Raw genomic sequence first — 19,729 nt, forward strand, 5'->3', positions numbered from 1 at the left:
CGCCGTTAACCTCCTGTCCTGTCCTGTCCTGTCCTGCCCGGTCCTGTCCTGACCCGTCTCCGTGGCGACGCTGCGGTTGCCATGGCAGTGAGGGAGCTGGCGGTGTCGGCGGGGCAGAGCGTGGAGGTCATCCTGCCCAACAACGAGGTGGAGCTCAACGCCTTCGTGGTCCCGGCCGCCAAGACCGGTACAGACACGCGCACGCACATGTGCGCACATACCGACACTCAACCGCTCACCAGTTCACTCACTCACTCACTCACCCACTCACCCACTCACTCACTCACCCGCTCACTCACATACACTGGCATGCACAAAACTGTATATAATACTATAAATTAGGGCTGTCAAATTAACGCGTTAAATTTGATTAATTTATCACAGAAAAAATAACACGCTAAAGAAATGAACGCAGATTAATCCCGCTTCTATAGTGCTCTTTGACCCGGTGTGTCATTTGCGTTGAAACACAACAGAGGCAGACGAGAAGACGCTGCTCGGCCCCGTGAACGGACAATTCAAGTTTGAACAACTCCCAGACGGAATTGTAGATAGGAACACTGTTATCTGCAATCACTGTAGTTAGGAATTTTCCTATCACCTGAGTTCATCAACCCTTAAATATCACCCCAACGCAAAACGTTCGGGAGCAAGCTCGCGGGTACGAGCTGCCACAGCCCCTGAAGCTGGCGCTAGCAGCCAGCCTCGTCAAGCCACACCCGACTGAGATGCATTGAATCTTGAGTGAGATGGAAATGAATGCACATGGACACACTGTCTCTGTTTGGCACGGTTCGTCTGATTGATGGTGGAGGTTGATACACTTGTTTTACTTGTTTTCCAGGGTCCAAGTATTCGTTTGACTGGCATCTCATCACCCACCCAAAGGACTCCAGTGGAGAGATGGAGGGGAAGTTCAACAAGACGCTGAAGCTGAGCAGGGTGAGACGCAGCACACACCCTGTCGAGCACCCTATCAAAGTGACCCGCACAATCACTGTTCTGGGACGTTGATTTCATCAGATGTGTTCTCAGAATGGGTCGGTTTCGGTCTCACTCTCTTCGTCTCTCTCTCTCTCTCTCTCTCTCTCTCTCTCTCTGTCTCTCTGTCTCTCTCTCTCTCTCTGTCTCTCTGTCTCTCTGTGTGTCTGTCTCCCTCTCTCCCCCCCGTGTCTCTCTATCTCTCCCTCTCTGTGTGTCGGTGTCTCTCTGTCTCACTCTCTCCCCCCCCATGTCTCTCTATCTCCCTCTCTCTCCCCCCCTGTGTCTCTCTATCTCCCTCTGTCTGCCTCTCTCTCCCCCCGTGTCTCTCTGTCTCCCTCTCCCCCCCCCCCCTCTGTCCCCTCCCCAGCTGACGGTCGGCCTGTATGAGTTTGAGGTGATCGTGGACGGAGACGGCGGCCGCGGCGAGGGCTACGTCAACGTCACGGTCAAACCAGGTGAGCTCAGTCGCCTGTCAACACAAACACCAACACTACACCCCCACACACCACCGTAGAGGGGCTTGTTCCATCTGAACACCCCAAAGTCCAGATGGAGAGGCCGCATAGATTGCGTATAGATTGGCCCCTGTATCACAGAGCTATAGAGTGTGAGGTGAACCCCCTGGTGGAGTAGAGAGAAAGGCTGGTCTAGTAGTGGGTACGGTTCTGGACTCTTGGCCTGAAAAGGTCCCGGGATTGCGACCCCCAAATATCCACCGCCTTACCTGAAGGAATCCCAGAGCGTGAGAGGTCCGGTCGCTTATCTTCCTGTCAACAACATGTGTTTACAATACATTCATTCAAACTCCTGGTGATTGCCAACACATCCTGTGAGCATGCCCAGCTGCTGTGTGCTCAGTGCTCAGCCTGAATCACGGAGCGCGCGTCCTTGTTTGCTTTGGTGTGCCGGGACATGCGGCCTGTTTTAACAATGCCTTGTTGTACTTGGTTGATCTTCTTTTTGCCTTCTGCTTTGTTGCATCTCGCTCTACTCTGTTTGTCTTATTTTGGGCTCACTGTCTTATTTTTTGCTCACTGTTTTTAACCTCTTTCATCTTCTTTCTACCTTGTGCCTCATTGTATCTCGCTGTACTCAGTTTACCTTATTTTTAGCTCACTGTTTTAACCTCTTTCATCTTCTTTCTACCTTGTGCCTTATTGTATCTCGCTGTACTCAAGTTTACCTTATTTTTAGCTCACTGTTTTAACCTCTTTTATTTTATCTTTACCTAGTGCTTTGTTGTATCTCGCTGTGCTCTGTTTACCTTATTATTAGCACACGGTTTTAACCTCTTATCTTCTTTTTACCTTGTGCTTCATTGTGTCTCGCTGTAATCAGTTTAAAACAATGAGGTTAAGAGAAGTGTATCTTTTTTTTTTTTTTCACAAAAGCCCTTCTAGTGACGGGTGTTGCATATCAGCATCCGCTATAAGCCCTATGATACTTGCATTGGACGGCTGTTCTCAGCTTGTCCATGTACACTGTATCTGTCCCTATCAAATAAACCATCAATAATAATAATAAATCAATACCCTCTTCTGTGTCTCACACCCTACAGAGCCCCGCGTCAACAAGCCTCCCGTCGCCGTGGTTTCCCCCACCTTCCAGGAGATCACCTTGCCGACCAGCTCAACGGTGATCGATGGCAGCCGTGAGTCTGTCACGCCTACACCGACAGCCCAATGAGACCCCTATTGGCGCCTTTTAATGTTAATGTTCACCTTCTGCTGATGTGTTTAAACTTGAAACGGAGTTACCTCTTCAACGTTCTTTTGGTTGAATATGAGCATAAAGAACTAAATAAATAACTAAGCAGAAATGCAAACATGAGCAGCAATACAAAGGATTGTGTAGTAGCCATTCATTCGTCTCTCTCTCTCTCTCTCTCGCCCCCTTACTCTTACTCTCTCTGCTCTCATTAACTCTCTTTTTCTCTCATTATCTGCCTTACCTCAATCTCTCTCCCTATATTCTCTTGGTCTCTCTCTCCTTGTGTTTTCTCCCATTCTCCGTCTCCATACCGTCTCTCTCTCCCGACACTATCTCGATCCATACGTTATGTCTATGTATGTTCTCTCTGTCCTTCACCTTCTCTCTCTCCCTCTCCCTCTCCCTCCCTCTCTCCCTCTCCCTCTCCCTCCCTCTCAGAGAGCTCTGATGACGACAAACTGGTGGCGTGGCGCTGGGAGGAGGTCAAAGGTCCCCTGAGGGACGAGAAGGTGACCGGAGACACGCCCATCCTCACCCTCAGCCGACTGGTCCCCGGGAGCTACACCTTCATGTGAGGACGGCCCTGTGACCCGTGCCGATGTACATGGGAAATGTAGTTTTCTCGCATTCAATTTACAGCATCAAGGATAAATTGCACCAGTGTAAAGTAGTTCTTTAACACTGTCACTGTACAGCATCAGCACTGGACAAGTGGGAATTGTAGTTCTCTCACAGTCACTGTGAAGTCAAAGTACAGCAACATGGGAAATGTTCTCTTACAGTCTCTACAGTAATATTTTGTTGATTAGGAAAAACAACATTTCAACTGTTAAGGAACGAAAGCTTCGAAGGCAAGTCTTGCAAGTCGTATGGTGAATCAAACGGGTCAGGATGTGGTTCAGGATGTGGGTCAGGATGTGGTTCAGGATGTGGGTCAGGATGTGGGTCAGGATGTGAGCGCTCCATGCAGTCCTGTCCTAGTATTCAGTCTAACATCAACAGGGGAACTCTCTCCTCAACGTCCACAGCTTGACGGTGACCGACTCGGACGGAGTTCAGAACTCCACCCAGGCCACCCTGCTGGTGAACAAGGCCACGGACTACAAACCAGTGGCCAACGCAGGGCCCAACCAGGTAGGAACCACTCACACCGGAACCCTTCTTCTGCCGTGGGGAGGGGGGACTGCTTTCAGAGAAGCACACAACGTATGACGGATATTAATGCTTCAAGGCAATGCTGGAAACACTAAACACTATATGGACAAAAAGTCCATATTTCAAGATATTTCAACTCTCTTCATTATGTTAAATTAATGTCTGTGTTGGGGGAAGGATTGCTTAGTAGTCACTAGTGCGTCTCCTGGCCAGGAAAGGTCCTCGGTTCGATCCCCAAGATCCACAGCCTCTAACCTGTAGTGTAACGCTGGCAGGCTGAGCTCGCTTCAGATAAAAGTTTATGCTAAATGGAGACATAAATGCAAATGTACAAACTGATTCAGAATCAGAGTGTGCGTGTGCGTGTGCGTGTGCGTGCGTGCGTGCGTGCGTTCTGCATTCACGGTGGTTGAATGCAGAATGAACTGAACCTGGGTGTGTGTTGGTTGTGGTGAACAGCAGGATTAACTGAACCTGTGTGTGTGTGTGTGTGTGTGTATGTGTGTGTTGTGGTTGACTGCAGGATTAGCACTAACCTGTGTGTGTGTTCTGGCGGCGGTGTGTGCAGGTGATCACGCTGCCCCGTAACTCCGTCACCCTGTACGGCAACGAGAGCACCGACGACCACGAGCCCCTGAACTACGAGTGGTCCCTCAGCCCCCTGAGCAAGGCCAAGGTGATGGAGATGCAGGTGAGGACTCAGAGCGAGGACTCAGAGCGAGGTGGAGGTGGAGGGGGTGGAGGTCAGGACTCAGAGCGAGGGGGTGGAGGTGGAGGTCAGTCCTCGGAGGTGGAGGTGGTGGTCAGTCCTCAGAGCGAGGGGGGTGGGGGTGGAGGTCAGTCCTCGGCGAGGTGGAGGATAGGTAGGTCAGACAGTCAGCATGCTGTGGTCAACATTAGAAGGTTTATTAACGCAGTAAAGTTAAGGCGAAGAAGGATCGTGCTCGAGTCCACTAAGAAATGACAAGGAGCAAGTCCACGTAACCCCAGATATATGTATATAGTATATAAACACAAGAATATACAAATGAAATCAGTTTCTAGCTTTGAGATGAGATTCACTTATTTAATCTCGGATGGAAAAAAATACATTATCCTCGTCTTTCCTTTTTTTCTCTTACGACGTTATAAATTGAATGCTGAACTTTGACCTTTGACCTGGGACTGAATACCGAGGCCGTTCTCTCTGTGTGTGCAGGGGGTGCGCACGCCCACCCTGCAGCTGTCCGCCATGCAGGAGGGGGACTACACCTTCAAGCTGAAGGTGTCCGACTCGTCCGGGCAGCAGGACGTCGCCCTTGTCACCGTCATCGTCCAGCCAGGTAGGTAACCCGGGGCAACCAGTCGACCAACCAAAAGACAACCGGACACCTGGGCCTGAATAGAGTGGAACCCCTATAGAACAGAACACGGCCGAACGGAACCCGTATAGAACCGGACCCGGGTGAATAGAATCCAGACGGAACAGACCCTGTGTTTACAAAGGATGGAACAAAATGGAATTTTTCCGAAAGGAATAGAAACAAATCAAACAGAATGCAACCCAAATACTGTAGAATTAGGACCAATCCCATTTCTACCCCTTACCCCTTCCCCTTACCCCTCCCCCTTGTTTTGAAGGGGTAAGGGGAAGGGGTAAGGCCCAATCCCATTTCTACCCCTTACCCCTTCCCCTTACCCCTTCCCCTTACCCCTTCCAAACAAGGGGTAGGGGGAAGGGGAAGGGGTAAGGGGTAGAAATGGGATTGGGCCTTAAACTAAAACAAGTGGAATGGACAAAAAGCATTTCAACATGAAACGAGTGAACGTGTCTGGGTGTCAGGAAGCTGCGACACACACTCACACACGCAGCCAGGCCAGAGTAATCAACACAGCACCAACCGAAAACACCACAACAAGGGAATAGGGGTGGGGTCGACGTTGAGGAAAAAACCCTAAGCACCCCCCCCCCCCCCCCCCCCCCCCCCCCCGACCAGACCTCAACGCTCCTATATACATCGCTCGCCCCCCCTGCGCTACGAGCTAACGGTGCGTTATGTTATGTACGTCTGGTAACCCACCGGTGTGAGCCGCGTTGCAATGGGAACATGGCCCGTGGGGTTGTGTTTCTTCGCAGGTGTGTTGTTTCACACCCCGTAGCTACACAACGTTTCGCTGTTTTACCCCCCCGGCCGTTTGGCAGACGAGTGTCTTTTGACTGCGCCTCTGGCGTGCTCGACGCCACTTCCGCGTGTTCTCTTCCACGGTTTCCGCGGCGACGGAGGGAGGCTTGTGAACGAGCTTCCTGTCGGACCGGTATAACCCAAACAGCAAGATTCTGCATTCGTCCTTGCACGAGTACGAAAAGGGATCTCTTAATTTAGCGACTTTCCCTCGCCCTCCCCCCTCCCGCTGGGGTTCGAACCCAGGACCCAGGCGGTCACTAGGTCACTAACCACCCTACCCTCCCCTTATCTAGTGCCCTCCCGCTCGTATGTGAGTGCATTGCGTATATAGGATGTGTGTCGCCTCCCTCAATGGCGCCGACAAGCAAACAATTAGCATCCGAGGGACTGTTTATTTAACCTTGTTGGCGTACCTGCGCTGCCACAGGCTTCCAGAAAGGGCTCCAGGGTGAACTCTACGCCTCACGCTGCGTTCCTTCCTGGATCTCACTTTTAGACCGGTGACTCATGGTGACTCAAAAAAAGTAGGTCAACCTGTCTCCTCACGGGCAGACCTGGGTCAGGGTAAACACGATTGTATCAACATTGACTGAACGACACTGTGAGCTAAGGGGAACTATGATGTACCGGTCCGGGTGCATTGTCAACGCTCACCTCAGTGAGCGAGGCCACACAAGGATACGGTCCTCTCAGGTGGCAGGCGGTCAACCGGTTAGCCGCCTGCCGCACGCCGTCCAGGTGGCTGCCACACGCCGACCTGCTCCAGGACACAACTTCTCCCCGTGTCCTGGAACTCTGCCCCAGGACACGGGGAGACGTTGTGGGGATCCGGTTTATTGTAGAGGTTTGAATTTGTGTCGAATACTGACTGCTTCGAGGTGTGTGTGTGTGTGTGTGTGTGTGTGTGTGTGTGTGTGTGTGTGTGTGTGTGTGTGTGTGTGTGTGTGTGTGTGTGTGTGTGTGTGTGTGTGTGTGTGTGTGTGTGTGTGTGTGTGTGTGTGTCCTGACCCAGCCCCGCCGTCCCACTCCAGGCATGGTCAGGCTGCTTAACACACACACACACACACACACACACACACACACACACAGCCCTCCGGGTTGCTGCTTAACGACATGTGCTTTAACTCCCTGTAAATCTCTTTGGATTAAAGTTTCTGCTGAATCAGGGTCTCACTGGCGCCCCCCTCTGTCCGTCCAGAGAACAACAAGGCCCCGGTGGCGGCGGCGGGCCCCGAGAAGGAGCTGACGCTGCCCGTGGACCGCACCGTCCTGGACGGCAGCAAGAGCTCCGACGACCAGAAGATCACCACCTTCCACTGGAAGCAGAGCAGGTGTGTGTGTGTGTGTGTGTGTGTGTGTGTGTGTGTGTGTGTGTGTGTGTGTGTGTGTGTGTGTGTGTGTGTGTGTGTGTGTGTGATCCGAAATTAAATGGATGCACATTGGAATAACTAATGTTTATTGATTGGAATCATTCAATTTTTGTCATTTATTGATTTTTGTTAAGTTTTTGTGTGTGCGTGTGTGTGTGTGTGTGTGTGATCACACAAAGATAATTTATGCACATTGGAATAACTGATGTTTATTGATTGTAATCATTCAATATTGGTTATTGATTGATTGTGTGTGTGTATATATAATGCGATAAAATATTCAATTCTATCCTTTATGCTTGTTTCAAACCTTGCTCTTCCTCCCCATCCTCCTCTCCCTCAGCGGTCCCGACGGGGTGAAGATAGAGAACGCGGAGGGGGCCGTTGCCACGGTGACGGGCCTCCAGGTGGGCACGTACGAGTTCACCCTGACGGTGACGGACGACCGGGACCTGCAGAGCAGCGACACCGTGTCCGTCATCGTCCGAGAAGGTGTGTGTGTGTGTGTGTGTGTGTGTGTGTGTGTGTGTGTGTGTGTGTGTGTGTGTGTGTGTGTGTGTGTGTGTGTGTGTGTGTGTGTGTGTGTGTGTGTGTGTGTGTGTGTGTGTGTGTGTGTGTGTGTGTGCGTCTTTCTAATTGATATCCGTGTCCTTTGGATACATTTACATTACTGGCACTTAGCAGCAGTATTATCCAAAGTGTATCCAATAAGTACATTTGTTTGAAGAAAGAGAAACAATATATGGCTGTCCCCGTCCCCCCGTGTACAACAAGGCTAGCTAGGATCAGACGCTGCACAGTGCTGCCTCTACAGCACGTCTGCTGTGGCATCCGTCTTACCGACTGGACGTAAAGACCTGCAGTACAGTAATCAGGCGCCGCTCATCCTGTGTACCCCTCCCCCACCGCCCCCCCCCCCTCCCCTCCCCTCCCTCCCCCCTGTCGTTGACCAATCAGAGCAGGACCTGCCCCCGGTGGCCCACGTCCTGCCCTGCCCCCCGGTGGCACTGCCGGTGCGCACGGCCGCGCTGGACGGCTCGCGCTCCACCGACGACAAGGGGGGGGTCAGCTACCTGTGGAGCCGCGCCGAGAGCAGCCCCGCGGCCGGGGTGAGGCCCGCGACCTCGCTCTACCTCTCTCTACCTCCCTGACTCTCTCTACCTCCCTGACTCTCTCTACCTCCCTGACTCTCTCTACCTCCCTGACTCTCTCTACCTCCCTGACTCTCTCTACCTCTCTCTCTCTACCTCCCTGACTCTCTCTACCTCTCTCTCTCTACCTCCCTGACTCTCTCTACCTCCCTGACTCTCTCTACCTCCCTGACTCTCTCTACCTCTCTCTCTCTCTCTCTCTCTCTCTCTCTACCTCCCTGACTCTCTCTACCTCTCTCTCTCTACCTCCCTGACTCTCTCTACCTCTCTCTCTCTACCTCCCTGACTCTCTCTCTCTCTCTCTCTCTCTCTCTCTCTCTCTCTCTCTCTCTCTCTCTACCTCCCTGACTCTCTCTACCTCTCTCTCTACCTCCCTGCCTCTCTCTACCTCTCTCTCTCTACCTCCCTGACTCTCTCTACCCTCTCTCTCTCTCTCTCTCTCTCTCTCTCTCTCTCTCTCTCTACCTCCCTGACTCTCTCTACCTCTCTCTCTCTCTCTCTCTCTCTACCTACTCTCTCTCTCCCCCCCCCCCCACCCCCCCCCCCCCCCCCCCCCCCCCCCCCCCCCCCCCCCCCCCCCCCCCCCCCCCCCCCCCCCCCCCAGGAGTGTCTATAACAGAGGATCGTCTGTTCTTCCTGCAGCACGTGTTGAACGGGTCGGACCACCAGCCCGTGCTGTTCCTAGGCAACCTGGTGGAGGGGAAGTACACCTTCACCCTGACGGTGACCGACAGCAAGGGCCAGACCAGCGCCGACCGAGGGCTCCTGGAGGTCAAGCCAGGTACGACCTCCCTCACCCCCAGGCTCCCGTTCACATGGTGTCGGTCAAACACACACTCACACACTCGCACGCTCGCACGCTTACCCCTGGCTAATGGTTAACGCACAGTGGGAACACTCCAGCTTTAAGCTCCGTATCGTGGCCGGACGTGACCCTGTTTACCTTGGGTTCACGCGGTCGCTGGAGGACTGCATTTATTATCTCCTCTCTCCCTCTCTCTCACCACCTGACTCTTAGTCTCTCCGCCCAAATAATTATCTCGCTCTTTTTCCTCGTCTCTCCTTGTGTTCCTCTCTCCGGTGACACTCGTGCTACCTTCCTCATTACCTCACTCTCTCTCCCTCATTCTCTTGGTCTCTCTCCCCTTCTGATTTCTCCCATTTTCTCTCTCTCTCTCTCTCTCTCTCTCTCTCTCTCTCTCTCTCTCTCTCTCTCTCTCTCTCTCTCTCTCTCTCTCTCTCTCTCTTTCTCTCTCTCTCTCTCTCTCTCTCTCTCTCTCTCTCTCTCTCTCTCTCTCTCTCTCTCTCTCTCTCTCTCTCTCTCTCTCTCTCTCTCTCTCTCTCTCTCTCTCTCTCTCCATACCTTATGTTCCCTCTCTCTTCCTCGCCCTCCACTCCACCTACGTCCTCCCCCACCCCCCCCCCCCCCTGCTCCAGACGTGTGGGCGCGGGAGGAGGTGGAGCTGGTGCTGGAGGTGGCCGTCTCCATGGTGACCCAGCGGCAGCGCGACATGCTGCTCCGCCAGGTGGGCGTCCTGCTGGGCGTGCTCGACAGCGACATCGTCGTGCGCGACGTCGGCGCCTTCAACGAGCGCAGGTGGGTTTGGGGGGGTTCGTGGTTCGTGGTTCGGATCCCGGGATGAGGGTTGTCCTTTGAGCAAGGCACTGGTGACTGTAGACTTTGACCTTGTGATGTGTGTGTGTGTGATTTTCTGTGTGTGTATGTGTGCGTGTTCTTTTATCTGTGATGTTTCATTGAATGCCGCGATGACTCAGTAAATGAAATCCTTCTTATTAGGGATGTCCGATATTGGCTTTTTTGCCGCTATCCGATATGCGATATTGGCCAACTCTAAATTTTCGATTCCGATATCAGCCGATACCGATGTCGATATTTGGGTTATTTTTCCTCAAACCTAATTTAGGTAACATTACATATCTCCTGTTGTGGAATTAACACAACATGCTTAATGTTATTGTGATGCCCCACTGGATGCATTCTTGAATGCAACAAGGCTTTCCAAATGTTAACATTGTCTGTGCAAAATAAGAAAAATACTTCAACTTAATTTAAGGGAAAAGTGCCATGTTTATTTTTATTTTATTTTATTTATTTTTTCAAAAAAAATCCGATACCGATATTACATTTTTATGCTAATATCGGGCCGATAATATCGGTGGGCCGATTATATCGGACATCTCTACTTCTTATTCTTGGACTAAGCTTCGTTTGGCAGACAGAACATCAGTTACTTTGTTTTCGAAAAAAGTTCTAAATTATGAAACGGCCGAAATGGATCCAAAGTACAGAAGGCCGGATCCCAGTGAAAACTCTCTCTTGAGTATCCATGACGACGGAACATGTGTCTTCCCCCCTCCCCCCTCCAGTACCCGCCTGGTGTTCCTGGTCTCTGGGGGTCCAGGGCGCCCCCCGCTGTCGGGACACAGCGTGGCAACGGGGCTGCGCAACAAGCTCCGCAAGCAGAAGACCGAGTTCCTCATCTTCAAGGCCCACCGGGTGGACACCGTCAGTGAGTACCCGTCCGCCGGTGCCCACGCTGGGGCCGTCCTTTCTAACACAGCCCCAGGCTTCACCCGGGGCCTCCTGGAGCTTGGTGCGTTTGGTGACAGAGCTGAGGTTCTCAATGGCGTCTGCTCACCGCTCATAAACGGTGACGTCATTCCTTATCTGTTGATGGTGGTCAAAGCAGGAAGATACCGCTAATGTGTGCTATAGTCTCAGCTTTAACCCCTCAGCCCGAGATAGAGCCCTGAGTCATAGTAGGAGCCACAGGCCTAACCCAGTCTCTAAACTAAAACGAAACCGAAACCCACCACATCGGTAGTGTCGCTCGGCTAGGGGACTCCCCGCCGAAAGGTTGTGGGTTCAATTCCATCCTCAATGCTGGGCCACCAGGGGCAAGACGCTGTGTCCCCTCAGCGTCCGCCCTATGACATGTGATGTAACCTACTTCTGTAACCAAACATTGCGTATTCACGTGTATGCATATCCTGCTAAATAAATATATGGTTAAAGTAAATACGGTATTAAAAACGTATGTATATATTTTTTTCATCGTGACTTTTATTTACCTTTTTCTCTTTCTCTTTCTCTTTCTCTCTCTCTTTCTCTCTTCTTCTTCTTCTTCTTCTTCTTCTTCTTCTTCTTCTTCTTCTTCTTCTTCTTCTTCTTCTTCTTCTTCTTCTTCTTCTTCTTCTTCTTCTTCTTCTTCTTCTTCTTCTTCTTCTTCTTCTTCTTCTTCTCCTCCTCCTCCTCCCTCCTCCTCCTCCTCCTCCTCCTCCTCCTCCTCCTCCTCCTCCTCCTCCTCCTCCTCCTCCTCCTCCTCCTCCTCCTCCTCCTCCTCCTCCTCCTCCTCCAGTCTGCCAGCTGAACTGCTCGGGTCACGGGGCGTGCGATGCCTTCACGAGGAGCTGTGTGTGTCAACCCTTCTGGATGGAGAACTTTGTGCGCACCCAGCTGGGGGACGGCGAGAGCAACTGTGGTGAGGCGGGCTCACACCCATCCAGGCCACGCCTGATTGGCTTGCGACGTCGCACCCATGTGACATCACATGGGTGTGATGTCACATTTAGGCTGTTGTTCTTCAATCTGAGACAGTATTGTGTTACTATTTATTATAGTATTAATAATGTATTAAGGTAATGTATCATGTTCCTCGTATCCATGAGTGACTTTCATATATATTATAAGAATATATGGCTTCTATTCATCATAATGGGACAAGAGGCTTTGCCCCGCCCACTTCACACGTTTAAATAGTCCAGTCACCACGTAGAGGCCCCGCCCACAGAGATCCCATTGGTCGAAACCATAGAGTAACCTTTCCACTCATTCTCTACAACCAGGAAGTATTATTAAAAACTTCCAAGACACTCCCATTTCTATATACGTACAGAGAATACGCCTGTCGTCCAACTTTGTATATTAATTATGATTATGATGAAATCGTGTGCTGTGTGTAGTGTACCAGTGTGTGTGTCCGACCTAACGGGCGCGTTCTCCTCCCCAGAGTGGAGCGTGCTCTACGTCACCATAGCCTCCTTCTTGATCGTGGTTGCTATAGCAACCATCACCTGGGGCCTGGTGTGCTGCTGCCGCAGGTGAGCGTCGTAGCACAGCCGCGCTGACCGACCGTTACATTAAACACTTTATGATGCTACGACATGATATACCTTTTAGTGTGTTCCGAATCCGTCCGTTTGATATATGTATTATAGTGGTATAGTTTATAGGTGACCTTTTAATCGTGCCTCATTTGGATGGAATATTAATTATAGTTTGATGCAGTAGTGCTGTCAAGCCATTAAAATATTTAATCGCGATTAATCGCATTAATGCCATAGTTAACTCATGATTAATCGCAAGTAATCGTGATTAATCGCAAATCTGTTTTCTATGCTAAATATCCCTTGATTTCTTAGTCCCATTAATTTTTCTCATTTTAATGATCTTATCAACATGGAGAAGTGCATCGGCTTGCCTTGTGCAAATGTTTTTTTATTGATAACAACATTAGCATATACTGATCAAAACAGGACGATACAAAAAAAAAAGCCTATAGTGCAATTAAACGATGAACATACAAACATACTGCCTTGAACATAGCAGTCAGGCTACTGCTTCTTTGTTTTGAGCTTAAAAAGAATGATAAATAAATAAATAAAAATAATAAATTGCGTTAATCGCACGCTAAAAAAATTAACGCCGTTAAAATTGGTTTGCGTTAACGGCGTTAATAAGGCGTTTAACTGACAGCACTAAGTGCAACCCATACAAGTTGCATTGATGCATGGGTAAGACACTCCCGGAACTAGCCAATGAAGTGGCTGCCTTGGGATCTCTGAGGCCTCATATCCCAAACATCCCATCCCTGTATAAACTCCAGCTCTCACCACACGTTCCAACAACGGTTTTAAACGACGGTAGAATATGCACAACGTGGCCCTCACGCTCTGTGCTTCTGCTCCAAGGCGCCGGAGCAGAGTCCGCCGGAGCAAGAGTCGCTACAAGATGCTGGAGGCGGAGGAGCGCGACGGCCTGGAGCTGCAGCCCGGACGAGCAAGTGAGCGAAACAAACGTCCGCCAAAACGTCCGACCGTGTTACACAAGGGTTACACATAGAAAGACATGTTCTAGTTGTCATTCGTTAGGATAGCTCCTTTTGTTAGTTCATTCTGGAGACCGGCTTCAGGACCCTCTTTAACTCCATGTCCAATCAGTACATTAACACACTAATAAACCAATCATATTGGGTTATGGCGCCCATTATGATCAGTCACATGTTTATCGTGTCCATTTGGACCCAGAAGTGGCTGACTCACCGGGTATACATTAAGCAGGGCGTGTTCAGTGTACTCATAATGGACCTCAGAGGGCTGCTCTGATTGGTTTAGCGGTTGGTAGACGGGGCTGACTCACCGGGTATACATTAAGCAGGGCGTGTTCAGTGTACTCATAATGGACCTCAGAGGGCTGCTCTGATTGGTTTAGCGGTTGGTAGGCGGGGCTTTCCGTTTTGTGATCAGCCGTTTCGAAAACGACCCTGCTCCACGACTTGGTGACATCACAAGTGGGCGTGTCCACCTAGACGTACGCCGGATGGATCAGTCCGCCCAGAGAGGCGCGCCGACCGGTAGGCTGGTCAGCGGTCGGTAAGCCTAGCCTAGCCCTTCAGGGAGTGCCAGGTGGACACTCCCAATTAATCCGATCGTTCGGTGCCTCGATCAGACTCGATCGATGCGTCGACCGATGAACCTCAGAGCTCCGCCGCCGACTGAGCCTTCCGTACTCTGTGACCTTTGACCTCATCGTCTCCGTTACCCCCCCCCCCCCCCCCCCCCAGCTCGTCTGAAGGCGGTGCCGCCGCCCACCTCCTCCGCCCTCATGCGCTCCGACTCGGACCTGGACAGCGACGACGGCCAGGGGGGCGTGGCCTGGGCCGACCGGGAGCGGGGCCAGCTGCTGCGGCCGCAGAACGGGACGCTGCGGAACGGCCTGGGGCCCGCACGGGGCAAGAAGCCACAGAGGGACGAGCTGCTATAGCAGGCCGGGGGTGCGCACGTGAGAGCGCACGTGAGAGCGCATTAGAGAGCGCACGTGAGAGCGCAGCTCTCTCTCTAAAAGCATGTTCTTCCAACTCTCAACCTTTCAGTCCTTGTCTCCCCCTCTCTCTCTCTCTCTCCCTCTCCCCCTCCCTCTCTCTCTCTCTCGTTTTCTACACACAGACCCGCCCTCCCTCGCCCACGTGGAGACTGTATTTATTGCGGAAATAGAGCGAGAGAGAGCGAGAGCGAGAGAGAGAGAGAGGGGGAGGAACGGCAACATGCTGGATCCATGTTGAGCCTCCTGGCCTCCCACTGTGTCCACGGGGCGCCCCCTAGTGTCCAGGCCTCACCTCGCACCACTGAGCCAGTGCTGAGGAACACGCCTGACCAGATCAGGGAGAAACCGAGACTTTATAAACTATTGTTAATGACGTAGAGATCATTAGGACACTGAGAATGTAGTGACACCTCTCCTCCCAGGGGGAAAAGAGCGGGGAAACTGAGCTCTTTAGAGAAAGTATTTTGGGGGGGAAAGAAAAAATGGAGAGAGGAGGAGAGGCCTATTTGACACGTTCACGCCCGCACTCTCGAGGACTCGCGTGCACGCTCACGCACGTACTCCGGAGGCTTCCCGTGCACGCTCACACCCGCAATCTGGTGGCTTCACGTGCACGCTCACCATCAGGCCAAGGGTAGGTGCTACCAAACACTGCCCAGACGAATCCACCAACCGGTGGGGGGGCCGATACAGTCGAGTGAAGGAAAAACGTGATTTTAAAAACAAAATGCAACGAAAAAAACAACCAAAATGGGAGCCACAAAATGTCACCTCGCTACACACAAACCAACGCCAAACTGTATGAATGTGCATGCATGTGGTGCGACCGAGTGTTTGGTGTTCTTGGTTCACTTTGAAAGAGAACACCGCAGACCGCATGGGGTCCTGAGTGTGTCGGCCCAACCACGTTGTGGTGGCCGGCTGTGCTATAGGAACGATTTGAACCTCGAAACCACTGTGTCACATGTGTCACATGACGTTGTGTCACACGACGTCACCACGTCTCACTCATCGTCAACGTCGTCAACCACAAGGCATTATGGGAATTGTATTTATTCCCTTTTGTTTGTTGGTTGATTTTAATCACTGGACTGCCAGAGTGGAGCCCTCACTGCAGACCCTCATCTGCGGACCCCCCCCCCACTGCGACCCCACAGAAGAGCCCTGCAGGGGGGTCGGGAGCAGGTGAATGAGGGTCTGTCTCCTCACATTCCCTGAGACCCCGATGAAGCTGGAGCCGTCGATAAGACCACTGTTTCGTTTTGCCATTGGTTTGTTTTAACGTTGTGTTTCGCATTGTATTTTTTCTTTTTCTTTCATTTCCGTGTTTATTTCTGTTCGGCTGTTTTCATTCCCACCCATGCACTTTCTCTTCGGTTGCCGAGCGACGGCTGTATCGATCTGTTACCTTCCGTGTTTTCCTGTGTGATGGAGTCAATATCAACTATGACAAGGTCATGGTCTCAAATCTCGTGAAATAGTTACATATATATATTTATGCACATAGGCACGCCTTCCCAGATCACAAGATAAACTCAGCCAGAGTCCAGCCAGAGTCCCTTCGTTAAACTACTGAAGTGTTTGGAGTCAGTTGTTAGAAAAAAGGGGGGGGGACCGACCATACCTACCCTGTTACTGATCAGCCCCGCGCTAACCCAGCCCCCCGCTAACCAAGCCACGCCTCACCTCATGGCTGTGGAGCCCAGCTAACGCACAGGTTAGATCAGCCTGGTCACACTGGTGTATTGTTTTTATCAAGACAAACTAGTCAGACTAACTAGTCAGATGACTGGTCAGACTGACTAGTAAAGACTCCTAGTCAGACGGCTAGTCGAGATGTATAGTCGGGTGACTAGTCAAGACAACTTGTCAAGACGTCTAGTCAGATGACATGTCAAGAGGACGATTGGTCAAACTACGAGTGAAATGTGTGATTAGGCTAATATAACCTCTGAATTAGCTGGGATGAGACAACAGCAGCGTAGAACACAGTAAAACTGTCTATCCGAGTCAAGAGGATGTGAATTTATGTGTGAATGGGGAAGCGGGTCTTGTGTCGAAGCTTCTGCTTTTCTTCCTTGTAGTCTGGTCGGTTCATTTATTTATATCCCACACTATTAGAAGTGACCCAGCTCTACAACGAGTTTGGAAACGGGGTCTTACATTGCAGGGGGCGAGGCCGAAGAAGAGGTGCCCCTGGACTTTAGATAGGTGAACCCTAATATCTTTAATATACCACTTCTCTGCTAACCTCTAGTATAAGGACAACCGGACACAAAGACTGTGAAGCTGGTTCATGTGAATGTGCATCAGCGTTCCTTCTGGTAGTTGATTGTTGGAAGGGTTCACACCTCCACAGAGCTGTTGTACACCGTTTACAATCAGCGACCAGTGGTGTTTTTTTGTTTGTTGATTAGAAAACACCTGTTCCTTGCTACAGAGTTCATCTCATGTCTTATATGTGTTGCTAATGTTTCACTCGTTTTATCCTCTTTTACTGCCCTACAGTGCGGCTCAGAGTCGAAGGAATAAGGTCTGGATGAATGTTGAGGTGTCTTTGAACTAGGGATCCAACGCCTCAAGTATACACACATAATTAGACACGTTCTTTACCAGAAGGCCGACCGTCAACGATCGGGAGAGATTTCAGTTTTGATCGATGATGAATGAAATTCTTCAGAATTCAGTTAAATATATTTACTTAAAACTAGTTCTAAATGACTAAAAGGTTTGATTAACCAATCCAAGTAAGGAATGATATGGGAGTCATTAGTATGCATGGATTAAAACGGAACTGTTCCTCAAAAGCTAAGAATATGAAGGAGATATACAAATTGAAGGGATACTGCAATCAACTGAATGTTATGTTATTTTGTTAAAAATTTTAGGTGAGATTTTATGGAAGGCTACCCTCACCCCTCACATGTGTTAAGAGAGCTAATGCAACCGGATAATCTGTACATTAAAGTGAAATACTTTTTCAACTTGCATGCCTCTGTCATTTGTCTTGCTGTGTGCAGTGTGTGTCGTGTGTGTGTGTGTGTGTGTGTGTGTGTGTGTGTTTATGCGACTGTGTGTGTTTATGTATATAGACACACAGCCGAAAGCGTCCCACATCAAACGAGACAGTCATCCTACTGGCCCCACTAGGAGGGAGGAGGGGCCCGGGTTCTGAAGCCCTTTTTCTCGCCGGAATCCCATCAACAGGTTGTAAGGACCGGCAGCATGATGACGGACAGGAAGAGGAGCCAATCAGCAGCCTCCTCCACAGACGGTAAAGAAGGGCTCACACATTGCAGCAGACCCCACACACACTTCACATCCTCGGGCCCTCAGCCGACAGGTCCCTGTCCGTGGGGGCCGTTGTCCGTCGGCACACGGAGCTCCACCCTCTGCTCCACCCAGCTGGCCCCTGCAGGGGAACGACTGACTGCTAGTACTGCACCGCCGCGGCCCTCGCACCGGAGCAGCAGTGGGCTCTGGATTCTTCGTCCTATCGTGCATTTGATTGAGTTTATTTTAGTACTGCACAATGCCTACCCATCATGTGGGTCCCAGTCATGATTGGCGTGCGGTTGTATTTGTCTAGGCTGTACGCGGAGCGAACCAAGTTCCTCACGGGGGACAAAGTCATTTGACGTGAATTTATTGGATGAGCTCCCCTCCCTCTCCGCAGACCCCCTCTGGTTCAGACAGACCCCCTCTGGTTCAGCAGACCCCCTCTGGTTCAGACAGACCCCCTCTGGTTCAGCAGACCCCCTCTGGTTCAGACAGACCTCCTCTGGTTCAGCAGACCTCCTCTGGTTCAGACGGACCCCCTCTGGTTCAGACGGACCTCCTCTGGTTCAGACAGACCTCCTCTGGTTCAGCGGACCTCCTCTGGTTCAGCGGACCTCCTCTGGTTCAGCGGACCCCCTCTGGTTCAGCAGACCCCCTCTGGTTCAGATGGACCCCCTCTGGTTCAGATGGACCTCCTCTGGTTCAGACGGACCCCCTCTGGTTCAGATGGACCTCCTCTGGTTCAGACGGACCCCCTCTGGTTCAGCAGACCCCCTCTGGTTCAGCAGACCCCCTCTGGTTCAGCAGACCCCCTCTGGTTCAGACAGACCCCCTCTGGTTCAGATGGACCTCCTCTGGTTCAGATGGACCTCCTCTGGTTCAGACAGACCTCCTCTGGTTCAGACAGACCCCCTCTGGTTCAGACAGACCCCCTCTGGTTCAGACGGACCTCCTCTGGTTCAAACGGACCCCCTCTGGTTCAGACAGACCCCCTCTGGTTCAGACGGACCTCCTCTGGTTCAGCAGACCCCCTCTGGTTCAGACGGACCCCCTCTGGTTCAGATGGACCCCCTCTGGTTCAGCGGACCTCCTCTGGTTCAGCAGACCCCCTCTGGTTCAGACGGACCCCCTCTGGTTCAGACGGACCTCCTCTGGTTCAGACAGACCTCCTCTGGTTCAGCGGACCCCCTCTGGTTCAGACGGACCTCCTCTGGTTCAGACAGACCTCCTCTGGTTCAGCGGACCCCCTCTGGTTCAGACGGACCTCCTCTGGTTCAGCGGACCCCCTCTGGTTCAGCGGACCTCCTCTGGTTCAGCGGACCCCCTCTGGTTCAGACGGACCCCCTCTGGTTCAGACGACCTCCTCTGGTTCAGCGGACCTCCTCTGGTTCAGCGGACCCCCTCTGGTTCAGCGGACCCCCTCTGGTTCAGCGGACCCCCTCTGGTTCAGACGGACCCCCTCTGGTTCAGCGGACCTCCTCTGGTTCAGACAGACCTCCTCTGGTTCGGACAGACCTCCTCTGGTTCAGACGGACCTCCTCTGGTTCAGCGGACCTCCTCTGGTTCAGACGGACCTCCTCTGGTTCAGACGGACCTCCTCTGGTTCAGACAGACCTCCTCTGGTTCGGACAGACCTCCTCTGGTTCGGACACTGTGGAGGTCCATGCAGGGATGTCCCACTGACCTCCTCTGACCTCTGCCCTCTGGCCACAGAGAGTGGTCAGGTCAAATGTACAAGAGTGATATCATATTATCCACCCACCTCAATATGGAGGAGGCTCAGGAGAGCTG

General features: G+C 51.6%; 1 protein-coding gene across 1 annotated transcript; it reads left to right on the forward strand.

Annotated features, from left to right (window-relative positions):
• The first annotated feature begins 26 nt into the window (after positions 1 to 26).
• On the forward strand, positions 27 to 17,645 carry kiaa0319l (KIAA0319-like ortholog). The gene is made up of 18 exons (XM_056582774.1): positions 27 to 187; positions 845 to 942; positions 1,352 to 1,439; positions 2,543 to 2,635; positions 3,133 to 3,265; positions 3,723 to 3,828; positions 4,418 to 4,540; positions 5,048 to 5,171; positions 7,213 to 7,345; positions 7,728 to 7,876; positions 8,342 to 8,493; positions 9,178 to 9,316; positions 9,973 to 10,132; positions 10,924 to 11,066; positions 11,916 to 12,038; positions 12,567 to 12,657; positions 13,528 to 13,619; positions 14,400 to 17,645. Exons 1-18 carry the CDS (start codon positions 82 to 84, stop codon positions 14,597 to 14,599), a joined length of 2,253 nt encoding a protein of 750 aa, XP_056438749.1. The 5' UTR covers positions 27 to 81; the 3' UTR covers positions 14,600 to 17,645.
• The last annotated feature ends 2,084 nt before the right edge of the window (positions 17,646 to 19,729 follow it).

The sequence above is a fragment of the Gadus chalcogrammus genome, chromosome 22 (assembly GCF_026213295.1).
Source record: "Gadus chalcogrammus isolate NIFS_2021 chromosome 22, NIFS_Gcha_1.0, whole genome shotgun sequence".
Lineage (NCBI taxonomy): Eukaryota > Metazoa > Chordata > Actinopteri > Gadiformes > Gadidae > Gadus > Gadus chalcogrammus.

Excerpts from the sequence above, each read along its gene's own strand:
- kiaa0319l (XM_056582774.1), top strand. The coding sequence starts at position 82 with ATGGCAGTGAGGGAGCTGGCGGTGTCGGCGGGGCAGAGCGTGGAGGTC. Across the intron at positions 188-844 it reads GGTCCCGGCCGCCAAGACCG|GGTCCAAGTATTCGTTTGAC; the intron begins GTACAGACACGC and ends CTTGTTTTCCAG. Across the intron at positions 8,494-9,177 it reads AGAGCAGCCCCGCGGCCGGG|CACGTGTTGAACGGGTCGGA; the intron begins GTGAGGCCCGCG and ends TTCTTCCTGCAG.